The 15,761-nt window shown below is 37.9% G+C and overlaps 2 protein-coding genes across 2 annotated transcripts in view; both read right to left on the bottom strand.

Moving 5' to 3' along the window:
- Positions 1–15,761, bottom strand: part of slit3 (slit homolog 3 (Drosophila)) — a 199,544-nt gene that overhangs the window by 16,180 nt on the left and 167,603 nt on the right. Inside the window, exons 18-28 of the mRNA XM_033974025.2 lie at positions 15,114–15,257; positions 11,853–12,016; positions 9,648–9,780; positions 7,790–7,858; positions 7,633–7,704; positions 6,645–6,716; positions 4,487–4,558; positions 4,311–4,393; positions 4,155–4,235; positions 3,389–3,513; positions 2,031–2,128 (exon numbers count right to left, since the gene is read on the bottom strand). Coding sequence (XP_033829916.1) covers positions 2,031–2,128; positions 3,389–3,513; positions 4,155–4,235; positions 4,311–4,393; positions 4,487–4,558; positions 6,645–6,716; positions 7,633–7,704; positions 7,790–7,858; positions 9,648–9,780; positions 11,853–12,016; positions 15,114–15,257 — 1,113 coding nt within the window. The remainder of the gene's footprint in view (positions 1–2,030; positions 2,129–3,388; positions 3,514–4,154; positions 4,236–4,310; positions 4,394–4,486; positions 4,559–6,644; positions 6,717–7,632; positions 7,705–7,789; positions 7,859–9,647; positions 9,781–11,852; positions 12,017–15,113; positions 15,258–15,761) is intronic.
- The window catches only part of ttc9c (tetratricopeptide repeat domain 9C), a 162,441-nt gene that overhangs the window by 46,854 nt on the left and 99,826 nt on the right, over positions 1–15,761 (bottom strand). The window lies entirely within an intron of this gene.

The raw sequence follows: 15,761 nt of genomic DNA, 5'->3' as shown, positions 1-15,761 counted from the left end.
TGAAGCCTCCTCTTCCTCCTCATTTCTGACCATCTTGCTCCCTTGTTTTATTCACACTCATCAAATCTTTTCTTTGTTGAATTAGGCCTTTAGTTTTATTCTTTATATGTTGCTCCATATTCTGTATCTCAACCCAGCTGTTTATACTATACAGTTTGTTACCACTTTTACTGCAAATACCTTTACAGCAAGGTCATTCCTGCACCTTTGATGCAGGAAAACACTTTTATCCAACACAATATTTGTTACACTTTGTTAAGGTCTGTTGTGTGGGCTATTGATTTGTTCCTGGCTTTTTCTTTCTTTTAGTTTTATTTTTCAGCTCATCTAATCAAACTTTTCCTTCACTTATCTCTGCAGTGCTGGCTTCCCACGCTGCACAGCCTATTTTTTGATTACAACTGGAAACACTAGGCGTAATGTAAGATGCTTTCAAAGGGCTCAATGCAAACATGTGTACACGGAAGATCTGACCTTAAAGAGTATATATTACGCAAACTGACTTGTAGAGGTTTTAACCATTTATAATCCTGTGTCCTCATCAAAAACATGAAGTTGTCTTTGGCTTCATTTGCTTAGTCTCTCTCCAAACCTCTTCATGCTCTATATCAAGCGAGTCATTCTCCATGAAGTTCCCTGTCTTTTTATCTTTTTATAGTGTCTAGACATTGACACTTATTCTGCATAAGAAATATATATATATATATACATCTATATAAAATCTTGAGACCAAACATCGACTTAAAAAAGGATATTATACATGATTGGGTCAAAGATCACTGGCCACCAATCAAATTCATGTCCTGACATTTAAACATATACTTTGACAAATGGCTCTCCTCTCTGAGTGGGGCTAATTGGACAGGCCCATCTGATTATGTCCCATGTTAAAATGTCAAAGGACCATGGTCTGACTCCCCTTCTGCGTCTCTGCGAGGGCATGGGGATTTACCTGTGTTGGTATTAACATTAACGGACAATGTGTAAAGGGTAAAAAGAGCCCTAATAGCATTACCACGCACAAGTTAAAGGCCAGACACATATCAAGGGAATTCAAAGAGCAAAGGCCTTGTTAAGGGACAAATCTGCTGAATATATTCTGGGCAATCGATTCAATCGTACTGCTTGTATATCATGATCTGTTGACAAGGAGGATCATGGACAGTGGGTGAATGGCAATGCCAAGCAAATATCAATGAAAGTGTTCAGACTATGAGGTCATTAGTTAAAAAAGAAGTTCCTTTGTCAATCTGGAGAACTATGGGCAATTGAAATGTATTTTCTAAAACATCTTACATATATGCCCACAATTTTTCTGGTTAATTCATTCTCTGCATTTGACCCATTCTTCACACTAAAGCAGTGAGCCGCTGCAGTACAGCATTTGGGGACACATTTTGGAATAAGCCAAGGCCAATTAAAATGTAAGATTTGTGTCAACAAAACTATACTGCCATCTTTGTCTCAATTTTCACGCTTATCTGTGAAGGAAATTGAATCCTATGTGAAGTAAAAGCATTGGCTTCCTGTAAACAAGTGTCACACAGGGAGTTTTTTCTTGGTAAATAAACCTGAAGAGAAAGGTCAGGTACACGTGGTTTGTGCTGCGGTTACAGCAGCATAATTAGCACTTAAAATGCTAATGGATTTCTGTTCAATACTATTAAATGAAGCCCTACTTCATAACAGAATTGTATTGTCATTCCATGTGACTCCAAAATGTTCTGATTTATAGTAATTTCTGTTCACAGTATTTGTAATGACAATCTCTATTAACAGGTAAGTTCGAAGAGGACGCGGATTTAAAGCACAAACCAAATGGGGATTCCTTGGCCTCTTCCCGACACGCACACAAGATGGAAAAAGCATCAGTGCGTCAGTGTGTTGTTATCTGGTCTAATGCATTGTCCAGTTAAACAGCACAGGCCAAGCTCAAAGGTTTTCAAAGATTGCATTCATACTGTTAATATTTTCTTATGTGCTTACAATAGGATTAGGATAATGTCTGGTGACTGCAGACCCCATGTTACCTGAAATGGTCCTCTATTCCTGGCTCGATGTGGCAGGTTCCTCCATTAGCGCAGGGGAAGCTAACACAGGCGTTGATGGGAATTTCACAGTTTTGACCCTGGGGCAGAGCAAGCAACACGAGACAGTTAATATTTGAATAGATTTTTAAACACAACCCAAACAAATTATCCCTTAATTTCATGTCGGGTCCTATTTGTCTAGAATGAGCTGCTATCATTTCAGGGCAACAGCTAGTATGCTAATGTGGCAGATGAAAAAAAACAAAAAAACACTATTAACACAGCAGGTGGCCTCTCATTTTTGACACTCACAGTTGGTTATTGCTGACTGTCATTTTAAAGGACATTTCTTGGATCTTAGTTTGTCCAATACATTCTGTTTTCTCCTGATCTCAAAACCATTATCATAAAGAGCAGGTATCTGTATGTTGGCAGTGCACACACTGCAAAACGCCTTCTTTCTAGTGATTATAGACATGGGTATTGACATTGCTCTAGAAATATATTGTAGTAGACGTCAGACCCATACATTACTATACTACGGGATATGAATTATAAGATTAGAACATATTGGCACAGTAATTTGCCAACTAAATACTTGTTTAACATTACAATATAAAAAATATACTCACTTATAACAAATTGTCCAATCTACACTTGCACTCATAACCATACATATCAAGCCCCTATGCAAATGCAGGCCCCTTGGGCAGTAGATTTGCATGTTTCCTAATGCGAGGGTCCAGACAATTATTACACCCACTGTTGTTTGATGGGTCAATACCCCCAGAGCAGCCAGCTGTGGTCATCATTTCTCTATTGACGAACAGGTAGATACATTATGCATGCGAGCTATGCAACTAAGCCTGATAATACTGCTAATACCACAGGCTTATGCAGCAAGGCTATCCATCTCCCGTATCTCTGCACACACAGCCAATTTCATGGGTCCAGGAGCAAAGTTACATCTTTTTGTGGTTACTGGATTCACATCAATTACAATATGTGCATCTGCAGAATAATGGACAACTGAATAAAAACTGTTGAACTTTATAAGAATCTGATTAAGGCAAAGATAGCAGTTGCCTTCATAAAAGTGAGCAAATTCACTAAACAGTAGTTTAGTAATGAGTTACATAATCTACAAAACTACTATATAAGCCAAAAATGTTAACTACTTGTTCTGTTTATTGTCCTGAAGTTGCAAGTATTTACCCTATTGTCAGAATTACGACATAAAAATAAAAAGTGAAACTACTTCAAATGTTATATTTCCCAGAGGTAATAAAGGTTTTTAGTTTTCTGAGAACATTCAGTTCCAGAAAGGCTTTCACTATTATTTCCAGCAGTGGGCTCACCTTAAACCCATAGGGACAGGTGCAGTGGTACACTCCAGCGGCATCAGAGACACACGTCCCATTGTTCTGGCAGGGAGAAGCCAGGCAGGGTGCACACTTGGACATCAGGCTAATGTCAGCTGGACCTGAGGCACAAAGAGAAGAAACATGGTGTTATAACAGCGTGAAGAGAAGAGGAAAACAAAAATATGATCTCAACCTGGATCTTTTTTCAGTGCACTCAAGGATATCTCCGTGTTTTTAGCCAGTCCCAAACCAGAAATCTCACTTTTATTTCAGAACCTTGTCTTGAAGCACATGCTACAAATGACGCAATCTACACTCAACAAGGACGCTATGGTTATAATGTGCAAAATTTTGTTCAACAACTCTTTGTGTGGTACATGACTCACAGAAAACGACAACATCTTTCACTATGAAAGCTGCACTAGTAATTATATTGTAATTTTGTAAAATGTTTTAATAAAAAACATTTTGAGTTTAGTGGAGTTTGGAAGTAACCTAATTTCCTCTAAGCCTCATTACCATGAACTTAATACTCTTTGTGGATGTCTGCATTACAGCTGGCTGAACTAAAAAGACACCTAATTCACTAAAGAGATGGAATTGACAACTCTTTGCAGCCACTTATTCCAGTTTTAAACACAATGCTGTGTGATTGTCTGCCCTAATCCGGGGATTAATGTTCACAAAGATAATGGAAAATAGGTCGATGTACTAACAAGAAGAGAGGAGCTCTGAGCTGCATGACAATGAGGCTATTTACCTTTGCACTGGAACCTGTTCAGTGGCGTGGTGAGCAGCAACCTGTCAGCCATGTCGGGAGGTCCAGTGCAGCGCGCAATGCCTAGAAACAACATTGAACAGATAAATAACACAACAGGTATGGTATACAGTCACAGAGGGACATTAACATTCTTACCAGGCTCCTTAAAACCAGCCTTAACCCACTGAGACAGCCATCGCAGATCACAATTGCAATACAAAGGATTGGCTCCAAGAGCACTAGAAAAAAAAAAAGAAAAGTGAATTAGTAAGAGTTGTGTTTACCATATAAAAAATAATGGCGTAATGTGAAAATTATTATGAACTGCTTACAGGTGGGACAGCGACGTGAGGTGGTTGAAAGCTCCTTCTGGGATAGTTGAAAGGTCATTACCATGGAGGGTTCTGCAATCAAACAGAACAATTCAAGTGTAAATTTATATGTAACAAAACAGTCGAGGATTAGGCCCTAAGAGATTTGATTGTTCTCAGTATTAAGATAATGATACATGCCATTGACATGTTACAGAACACAAAACAGAGAGCCTAAAAATTATAGTGGTTTTGTACAGCAGCTTCACAGAGACTTGCTGCATGCTAAATTATTCAAATTATTTGTGTTTCCTCAGCCACAGACATGCCATCATCAGCCTCTTCTATAATGGAAAATGAATAAAATATGTATGAAGGAATAACACAAAATAAACAGAAAGCTTATTCTCATATTCTCAATAAAGGCCTCTGCTAGTCTCTGTGTAGAATATAAAGTGTCTCCTATGGTCATCGGGAGTGTGTGTTAACAGTAGTGTGGTGGTGTGTTTGCAGTTGTGTGCCTTTTGGCTGTTGTGCTCTTTATGAGTTGGTGTGCACCCATCCCGGAGGACTCTCTGAGGCGTGTGCACGTATCCTTTCTGTCTGGCCATTTAAGTGTGTCGCCTGCTGGATATAAGTTCACATTCCATTAGAGTGAAAGGCGGTGGCAGGGGACAGCTATCAAGCCAACCTCGATTGGAAACCTGTTTGCCAGTCTGGGTCAGAGTCCAAGTTGCAATTATTTTTGAGCCTCTTGTTTATGTGCCGTCCTTTTCATCTGCTCCAGTCTATACTTCGATACTCTACATGCATTATTCTGTGTTTGTGCAACTATTTATTTGGTGGTATAACAGCCCCAACAGCAGTAGCCCAGAGGGGATTGTGGGTAATGAGGAAGTGACAGTGATGGCTGACTGGCAACTGGTTGCTACGAGGGGGCAGAGAGGGACCAGTCCCCATGGAAACATCAAGTAAAATGAAAGTAAGAAAGCAGCAAAGTATAAAACTGGATCTCAAAAGTTCTGCAAGGTTAATGCACCATAAGAGACACGATCTGATAGTTATTAAGTGTTTTGGGGTTTATGTAAAAATAGGGTTTGCAGACAAAAGAAACTACTCTCTTGGCATATGAGCATGTGAGTAAACAGTTGTATCAAATAAATGTTCACTTAGCATAAGATGTGTATTTTTTATCAGCTCTGTAAATGATAATATTTCATTTTTTCAGTAAGATTTAGTCACATATTGTTAACAGAAGTGGACACTGGTCAGTTCTGAGATTGTTGTTCACTTGCACATGTGAAAAACAGCCTGTTATTCTCAAAATAAGCTCTTCTTATGTTATGGTTACAGCTCTTTAATGATCTTACAAATGCAAAATCTCCAGCAATGCCACAAACATGGTCAATCGCGAATTCTCCTTATTGGGAAATAGATAAATGGCCAGCTATATTGTGCGTCTTGTGTGTGTATGTGCATGCTTGTGTGTGTGTGGGTTTGGTAGACGGAGGGTGGACAAGCAGATGGATGACAGAGAGAAACTGAGGCTGAAGGTCGATTCATCAAACACCACATTGGAACGAGGAGAGAGAGGAGGGGGTGCACGGGGAGACAATGTAACGGAGGAGTGGACAGGAGCAGCCACAGCATGCAGATACAAAAAACAAGGGTTTGTGTTGAAATATACAACATATACAACATACTCTATTTGGGGTGGTCGGATAATGGCGACCATAAACTTGATTTAGCTATTTTAGTTGGCAAAAGGCATGTAGAATTTGTCATAATATCAAATGGAGGGCAGGGGTCTATATAACTCTATGGAAGATTCAGTTTTTTTAAAAAGAAATATCCAAATTAATGATCTACAAATGTTCAACCTTATCATTGTTACGGTTTGGTGAAGTCTTTTTACATAGATAGCACCAATTTCTTTGTGATTTGACAGAAAAGACATTCCTGCTGAAATTTCTGCCAGTTTTTGTTTCCTGTGGATATGCCAAGTAATTACAAATATATTATCCAGAAACTAGGCCAACCAATCTGCAATCTGACAGTTAAACAATAAATTCTACCATTGAATTCTGACCTGTGCTACAGTTCAAGTTTAAAGTATAAGGATTGTGGAACATTGTAATGTCACACAACATATTGACTGCAGTTTGAAGCCGTTACTCACAGTAAACGTAGAGACTTCAGTCCGTCAAAAGCATGAACCGGGATGCATCGAATCTGGTTGTAACTCAGAATACTGCAAGACAGGAAACACACAAGGTCAGAACTGGTAGAGCGTAAATTGTACAGTTATTATTTATTTATAAACAATATTTATCAGCACAACATCTTACACATAAAATATAACAGCGGTACTGGGACAAAGACAGTGCAAGAAAGATGGGGTGACACTGCAGTTTTCGTTCAGCAGTAACTCTAACAAAATCTGTGGCTACAGGTTAGAGACAAGGGAATTACAGAGCAGGCAAATCTCAAATGTCAGGGTAGGAAATGCTCCCAGCGAATCGGAGACATGTTGAATACTATAGTCACACGTCATTCTAGCATGCAGTCCACGTAATCAAAAAGGTCTAATTAGCACAAATCAACTGTGAATAACAGTATGACATTTATACGTAGAAGAGTAAAAAAAACAAAAAAACAACAACAAAGACATACAATTTTAATTCAAATTCATTGTCAGTACAAATTTTGCTGAAGTTCAGACATTGGAGGAAAAAATGTCGTGTCATGTTTTTTCACTGATTAAACAAAACAAAAAAGGCTCATTCATACACATAATGTATTGGACATGGGAACATTTTATTGTATTTTACAGCAAATGTAATCAAATGTGTATTTTTTTGTATTTTTTAATGTGTGTTCACCTGCCATGGACTGCAGAGGGAAAGTAGCAGTAGCTAAATCTGGCACAAATCATCCTTTTTTTGTAAGATTAATGAATTTGTACATGATCCCTGACAAATAAAGAAGAAAGAAAGAAAGAAAGAAGGAACGAAAATTGTATTTGCTTCTATTTGAAAAAAACATTTACAGAAATCATCAAAATAAAGACAAATATTCCAGTTGTTTTTTGCTCTATTGCCTAGTTTAGTCTAAATCTGAGACAATAGTAGCAGCTGTAATAGTACGTGCAAGTGCATTGTACTCACAGTGTGGCGAGCTGACTCATATTGCTGAAGGTGTATGGGGCCAACATGCTGATGCTGTTGTTGCTCAGGTCCCTGTCAAAACACAACTGTCAGAAATACACACACACACACGCACTGTATCTATGTCACATTTTAGTATTATAAAAGTGGTTCATACACCAATAACAGCTGTTTGAGAGACGATAACTCCTTGGGCACAGATGTCAGCATATTGCCTTCCAGATATCTGAAAGAGGAGACAGCAAATGATGTGTTAAATTCATTCGGCTTGTACTATGATAAGGCAATGAATACCTCAAATCTATCTTAACAACATCCTCCATCTATCTAATGAGCGGAGGAAACCTTGACAATGGCTAAACACTTACACTCGCTTAAATCCTGTTCAGCAGAGCCGCCTTATTTCCTTACATAATAGAATTATTTACTTCATCTTTCTAATATTGTACAACACCAATAGATTTTCAAACTCCTTCATCCACTGGAACCATATATTTACTTGAATAATTAATTAGTCAGTCAACAAATCAAAATGATATATGGTGACAAAGGATATAGATGCTCATTCAATCATTTGTCTCTAATGAAGTGTCTACTCAAACTGCTGCTATAACTAAAAAACTGGCCAACCAATCACTCCACACCATCATACTCAGAAACACCCATCTTTTTGGTCCCCTGGCCTGGGCTTGAGCCTCTTTTCTCTCGGGTCATAAGTAGGTCATGCATCAGTATGATGGAGTGTCTTCTTCAGGCTGATCAATACCTAATCACTGCTATTGACCCTGCTCCGACCTAACTACACAGCGGCCCATTTCACAACTCCAGGGCCTCAATGGGAGGAATAATTCACCTTTGCTTCTAACTACACCTCTACACCTGCTTTATCTAAATGATGGCATGCAATCATAGTCAAGTCGATTTTGACATTTACAATGACTTTGCTTGGCATTTTCACTGTGTTAAAGGTAGTCTTCTTCGAAATGTCTTCATTTGTTCTTTCAAAAAATACAATGACTTGAATCGTCAGTTTCCTCCTTTTTCCATAACTCCACTGTGTTTCTGTTACCTTTCCCTGTCTATAATGTCCTTTCTTTTTTGTAAATACATACATACCTGGATAAACCACAATTTTATTCATGAAAAATAATTGGTGCTTTAGTGTCTATTAAAAGTGAATTAGAGAAGTGGCTGGTGCTCACTTTTATATGAATGTCAAAGAGCTGATTTCCCCTTAAAGCGCCTATGACAGGTTGAGTTACTCATTTGACTAAAACACCCATTATCATTATATTTAAGATGTTGCTAAAAATGCTGCTTTTTTTCTGAGTTTGGCAATTTTTTAGGTTTCAGATTTTACTTCCTAGTTGTAAATCATGACATCACACTAGGGAATTTCATAACTGTTACCTAGCAACCGTACTGTAGTGCACTGAGAAAATATTATTTGACAGATAAAAAATATAAGAAAACTTTTTATATTGTTGAAATCATGCTTAAAGTTTTTTGAGTAAATTGTGCAAAATTTATGGACAGAAATCTCCCCGTGTGATGTCATTAATAAAATAGAGCGCTCTGCTTCCTATTTTTCAACTTTTCTTCACAAATTGCTTCTTGATTTGAATAAAACTATAATTTACATTTACAACAGTTATTATTCCATCAAATTAAGACAAAATTATAGACTCATAATCATAACATAGTGTTTTGTAACCACCAAAGCCTTTGTTGTAGATTCTTAGATACTATTCTTACATATAAATAGAAATAATAATATACATAGAGCGCGTTTCAATACCATTGCGGACTACCCCTACATCGCCTCTCAAAGTTGATGGCAAACTGCTGCATCAGTATTGCAGTGGTGTAATACGCTCCTGTGGTTATGACTTTGCGTCTCAGCATTTTGCAGACAATAAGCATGAACCACATCCATTCTGCATCCAAAATTCCCAGCTACTGTTGACCAACTTTAAATAGGCAATAACTGTGACATATGCGTGCCTAAAACTCACAGTTCAGTGGTGTCCTTGGGAATGCCCTTGGGCAGAGAGTGCAGCCCTCTGTTGCTACAGCGCACCACGCCATCTGAGCACGTGCAGGCATCCGGACAACCAGCCGAGGGGAGGCAGCCGTTATCCTCCGTACCTGGGGAGACACAAAAGGCAGTGCAGGATATTAGCGACAAACCATAGCTAAAAGAAAAGACAGGGATTAGAGTTAAGGTTTTATATTTTTACCAAATCAAGTGGAAAGATATGAGCAAAGCCAAGACTGGAGTTAAAGGCACATTAGGAGAGAAGGACACCCAGAAAGATGCAATTTAAAGATAGATGAGGACTTGACATGTGGCGCTGGGGTAACTCTGTTTAACTCTCTACTCAGCGTTTTTGGAGTACTTTATAATCCATATGAAATGACTAGAGACTGCTAAAATCAGCGACTCTAGTGTGTTCGAACATCTGGCTCTGTGCATGTACGGGAGGTCACAGAGATATTAAAAACCTCAGATGACTTGAGAAATCCCGTACAGATGTGAAAATGAGGATGCTGCAAAAAGTCATGTAACGTAAGGTCAAACTGTCTGATTCAAAGTTATAAAACAGCTATTTAAATAAACCATTTCGTGACAAGGACCCTCCAAGTAATTGTAACTGTTCAGAGATAAGAATGATCACTCAATATGCTATTGTTTTTGGCTCCTAAAGCTGCTCATTTTCGTGACACACAAACAATTGAGTGATTTTTATCTAGCACTGCAGTGTGTAAATAGTTGAAATAGTCCCAAATGTAAAACAAGCTGAGTTAAAACCATAATGAAGGATAATGAAGCCCGAGACTTTGTGCCAATCACAACATAACAGAACATTTATGTTTATGTGGGTGTGCAGATTTGTGTATCAAAGTAAGTAAGTCATATTTGTTTTTGTATAATCTTTACTTGGTCAGATAAAAGGTCAAGAGAAATCAAAGTGTAGTTTTTCTGACTAAATGTCCGTGTATTACTAATGGAAATGTGTGACCACCCTTGAAAATGGTGTGGTAGGGGGAATCAGACATGCATGTTAGGCCTATACGTATAATGCAATAATAGCTGAAATATCAATCAATATAACTATAGAAACTGGTTTAGTCTTTGCTTTAAAGCAGATCTATTCTGCAAAATTGGCTTTTCATAGCGTTTATCCATGTTCATGTGGTTTCCTCTCACTATTTACTCACCCGAGGTTGTATTTTGAGTCATTTGTGCAGGTTTAATCGCTTATTTTCAACACGCCATTTTGACAATCAACTCCCGTTTTCACCGCCACAGACATACATCCTCCTATGTTCTTACCTCATTCTCTAAATTAATTTTCTTAATCAATGATACATGTAGAATTCTGCAGCGTCGCTTAGTCATTTTAGTACAATAAAAAAAAAAAAATCTGCGTCTTGCTAGTGTATTCTGCAGTTCTCAACGTCTGAATGAATTACGTGAAAATGTAAATAAATATATAGATCAAATCATCACAAATAGATATTGATCACAGTATTCTCTTGTAGATATAAGATCACCTTGTATAATTCTAGATAAATTGTAGATCGAGTGGAAAAAATCAAATTTGAGGAAGAACAAATTGTTTATTCACGGTAGGGCAGATTATCAAATTTCAAACCAAAATTCTATCCTCGAGTACTGGCTCTGATAAAAAGGAACAATTTGCCTGATAGGGATCAAGCTATTTGAATTGTGCTGAGTTTAAGAGCAGTTTGTGTGACATTGTGTGTGCAAGATGCATTAGTGAATATTAAGATACGATACCATCTTTTCTTGCTTGAGCCAACCCCGCTAACTACTTTCCAAACTCATTTTCACTAAATGGTTGCAGCACGGCTACAGGAAATTAGAAAAGTGTAATGAATTCAAAGCGAGTCTGAGGGGAGAGGGAACAAGGCTAAGTGCAAAGAGGCTTACAGATATGGAGGAAAAAAAGATACAGTGGAGACAAAAAGCCATAAACATTCTAATTTTATAAGAAATGCTCATTACAACTATGTCTACTACCAACCATTGGGCTCCAGAATGATGAAATTAGGACTGTTAGTGACTATTTAAAACACAAAAAAGTGAAAAAGTCCTCAAAATGTTGCACACTTAATACTACTTCTTCTACTACTTCAAATAGATGGAAGCTACCCAAGGGCATGCAGCCAGTTTAAAGTGTTTACAGTTTTACCATCACATGTGAAGTCCGGAGTGGCCACATCTTGAATGGGGATCTCCTTGAGGAATGCTGGTTTCTGACAGCGAGGATTTCCACTCACTACTCTGGTCTTCTTCAGCCACTGCCCCAGCCACGCCAAATGACAGTCGCACACGTAAGGGTTGGACAGGAGGTTACTGTCAAAGGCACAAAAACAAAAATGAATAACTTAATGCCAAACGCACAATGATTTTCCCAAGGCAACCAAGACAAAAATAGGCCACTCAAAAGAACTGCTTTTATATGATAATAGATCAGCTAGTATGAATATTTATTGGGCAAACTGGGTACACTTGGGACTGGTTCTATACAATGGTGAGTGTACTGCATTTAAATAAATCAGATTGGAAGACAATGTTAGAAGAGGTCAGAGAGAGGAGATACAAAAAAGGCACAGAAGAAAGGTTAGCATTTTATTTGGCTTGCCCACAAAAGTGAATAGAAGAAAAGGTTATCAGTGTTATTCATTTATTTAGAAATTTTGAAATGTCTGAATATAAAATGGAGAAGAACAAGACACCATTTTGAAACATTCATTTGATTTATGGGTAGATTATATTGCAATTTTCTTAGAGCCATGTCATGATTTAATTTTTATCACATTTCATGCACACTGTATTTGGAGGAAAAAACATCTGCTTCTTGTGAAGGTTCACACTTCACTGTTTCACTGTGAATCCTGCTGGCACTCACTTCTCCTATTTGTTAACCTTTGTAAGGCTCTGAGTGAGTGGGGAAAAGTGTCTATTTCTATTATTAAGTATAGAAATAATGAATGTCTATATGACCATACTATGACATCATCACAGGGAGACCAGATTTCATTTTTTCCCCATATACCCTAAACCTAATTTTGACTATTTATTTATTAGATTATCCATTATTGTATCTCCCTTGAAAGTTTTACCCTTTTTTATCTCCTCATATAAACCATAAAACTTGCATATGCACTGTACATTAGTGGACTTCATATTAAAACTGCTAAGAGATAAGGATGAGTTATTTTCTAATTTCCTTGTAATGAATTGACCTCCCCGCATGGCAACCAGGCTTAAGCCAAATCCTTTCCTTCCTCTTCATCGAGTTTAATCTCTTAATTAAATGACCAAACTCTGTTGGGAACCCATGTATTATAGGAGGTAGATATTACAGACAAGAGAAACACAATGTTGAATCTACAGAGGGGATGTTAGATGAATACTAATGTGTCACAATGACAGGGATGAAGGATCTATATCTTATCTCTCGATTCTTGTATCCATAATCAGGACCACTGAGCAAAACTATGTAATGTTACGATGCACAATGTGTCCTACCCACTGGTACTTGTCTTGTCTCCTTGCAAAACAAGAACTTGAATCGAAAATGACATGTACACAGTGGGGCATAGTGAAAAACACCAGGCAGGAGAGAACAAAGAAGAACAAAGATGTCAAGCTCCTACAGCAAGTGGTGAGTTCAGCAGTTACAGAACAGAAACAAATGTATTAGACAACAGGAATAATGGGCCAAGAAGCAGTGGGAGAAACAGTATATAGACTAGCAGTGTACCAGGCCTAACTATATGGAGTTATGTTGCATATTTACACAGTATCAAAGTTGCTAGGTTTGAGGTTTTCCTGCACAAAGAAAGTTGTAGCAAAAAATCTGTCTCTGCAGGTTGCGGTTTTCTTGCTGGTTTTAAAATGTGTGCGGCCGCAAAATACTAACATATCACATCACTAATTGGGGAATTTCTCCATTAATTTATGGAATTTCCCCATGGCAAATACTGTCTGCAGCAGCCTTTCCTTATAGTTTGACAAGGTGTGCATCTGTAGAGAGCGCAGATCGACACCGCAGAGAGAAGGGGTCCAACAGTGCCCCCGCTCAACTCAACTCACACAGATCTGTGCACATGATCTAGGATGGGATATTTCTTTGATTTGTAGGCTTCTTGTATTTAACTATTCGTAAGCATATTTTAATTTTTCCTTTTGATAGGATCAAAAGAATAGCTGGTAATAATACAATGAATGGCAATAAAAGATGGCAAAAGACAGATAAGGGGGACAAACGTATGGCCTTAATAAAACTTTTTTTTTTTAATATATGGTAATATATGGTTTATGCATAATGAAACAAGATGAGAAGAGAGTACAGGAGAAGCAGGACAGATTCAATAGGCCACAATAGATTGTTAGGACTATGTAAATGATTTTGTTACAATCTATGACAAAAATATATAATTAAATTACATTAAATTTAATAAAAAAATTGAATTTTTAAATATTTTTAGACATTTTTTGGGAGCACATTGGGATAATTTTTTCATGGACCTCGCAACACTGCACTTAAGAGTCATGACAGACGTACATTTCTAGTGTAGACTTTGTGAATCTTTATAGTTTAAAGGTCTATTTGGTGTAGCTTGCAAAACATTGATTTCCTATTCTTTAAAGCATTATGTAACTTTTATTATGGGGTGTCGTCCACCTACTAGTCTCCATTTAAGTGTTGCTTTGCCCGGAATGTTCCACAGTATGCCATTAAAAGTATCTATATATAAACAGGTGGCTTGACAATAAAAATGATATAGAGCATCTTTAATCATGAACAAAACTCTCTTGGAATTATTAATATCTGTAATGTATTTTGTTATTTTAAGTATTTTTAGAGAAATATTGCAGTAATAATTGGATTCAACTAAACTCAAAGTTGTTTGGAGAGTTCAGGTTTGTTATAACTTTGCTTACAGTGCACCCTCTGTGTTGAAAAGAAATAACTGTACAAAGAAATAACTGTACAAAAAACAAAAAAACAAAACATACTTCAAAGTCCCTGCCCTGCACCACAACTAAATAGGCAGTGTACATGTCCTGGTCACAGCAGGTGTGATCATCAACAGGAAGCTCCAATCAAAGGCTGCAGATGCTACGCCTGCCTGATTTGTGTGTGTGTGTGTGGCTTTGCAGATGCTGAGATATATATAGCTCTGATAACAAATGTCCTGGGATCCGGACCAATCTAGTCGATAATGATGGAGAGCATCTGTGAGGAGAACACTATCCAGCGTGCAACATGTGAGTGAGTGTGTGTCTGTGTGGGTGGGTGTGTGCCAGATAACTTCCACAGCAGGGCCTCGACTTTGAAAAATTAGGGGATAGAGAATGAAGGATGGGGAGGTCTGGTGCTGATATGAATGGGATAAACACAACAAAACAGGTAGAAAATGTGGCTGCCGGTTGAACTCACATGGTGGAGAGGGAGTGAAGGGTGGAAAAGGCTCCTGGGGCAATGCTGGAGATCCGGTTGTCGTACAGAGACAGAAGACGCACAGAGCTCAGACCGGTGAACGTGCTGTTGTCGATGCAGTTGATTTGGTTGCTACGCAGCATCCTGTGACAAATCCAATTACACATCTATTAGAAATGATTCAAATCAACAGAACAAACAAACAATGTTGCATGAAATATGTTCTGTAATAAGCAGAGTGTTGTCAAATAATTTTATGCACTGGAAACAAAACATAGAAAACAATAAGAGACAAACTGCTTTCTTAAACCTGGACTGTAATATGTAATGTAATACATTAGCTTCTGACCTACATCATCTGGGAACAGACTAACTTAGTTAGTTAGCACTGAAAATCTCTGGGACAAGCTAACCTAGTTAGCAAGGCTATTACTGGAGCAGGGAGCCCTTTAACATAATACAGAGACTGTCCTGATGCCATTACCGAGTCATTAGCTGGCATATATAAACATGATAGCATTTAGCTTGTCATTACTGAGGATAAACAGGCAACATTAGCTGCAGATTTGGTACAATGGCCCAAGTCCTAACTGGATATTAGCCTTTTTATGGTGGTTGCCCTGACCAGAGAGGTAACTATATGTATCC

The sequence above is a fragment of the Periophthalmus magnuspinnatus genome, chromosome 10 (genome assembly GCF_009829125.3).
Source record: "Periophthalmus magnuspinnatus isolate fPerMag1 chromosome 10, fPerMag1.2.pri, whole genome shotgun sequence".
Classification (NCBI taxonomy): domain Eukaryota; kingdom Metazoa; phylum Chordata; class Actinopteri; order Gobiiformes; family Gobiidae; genus Periophthalmus; species Periophthalmus magnuspinnatus.
This window is presented reverse-complemented; position numbering and strand designations above follow the sequence as displayed.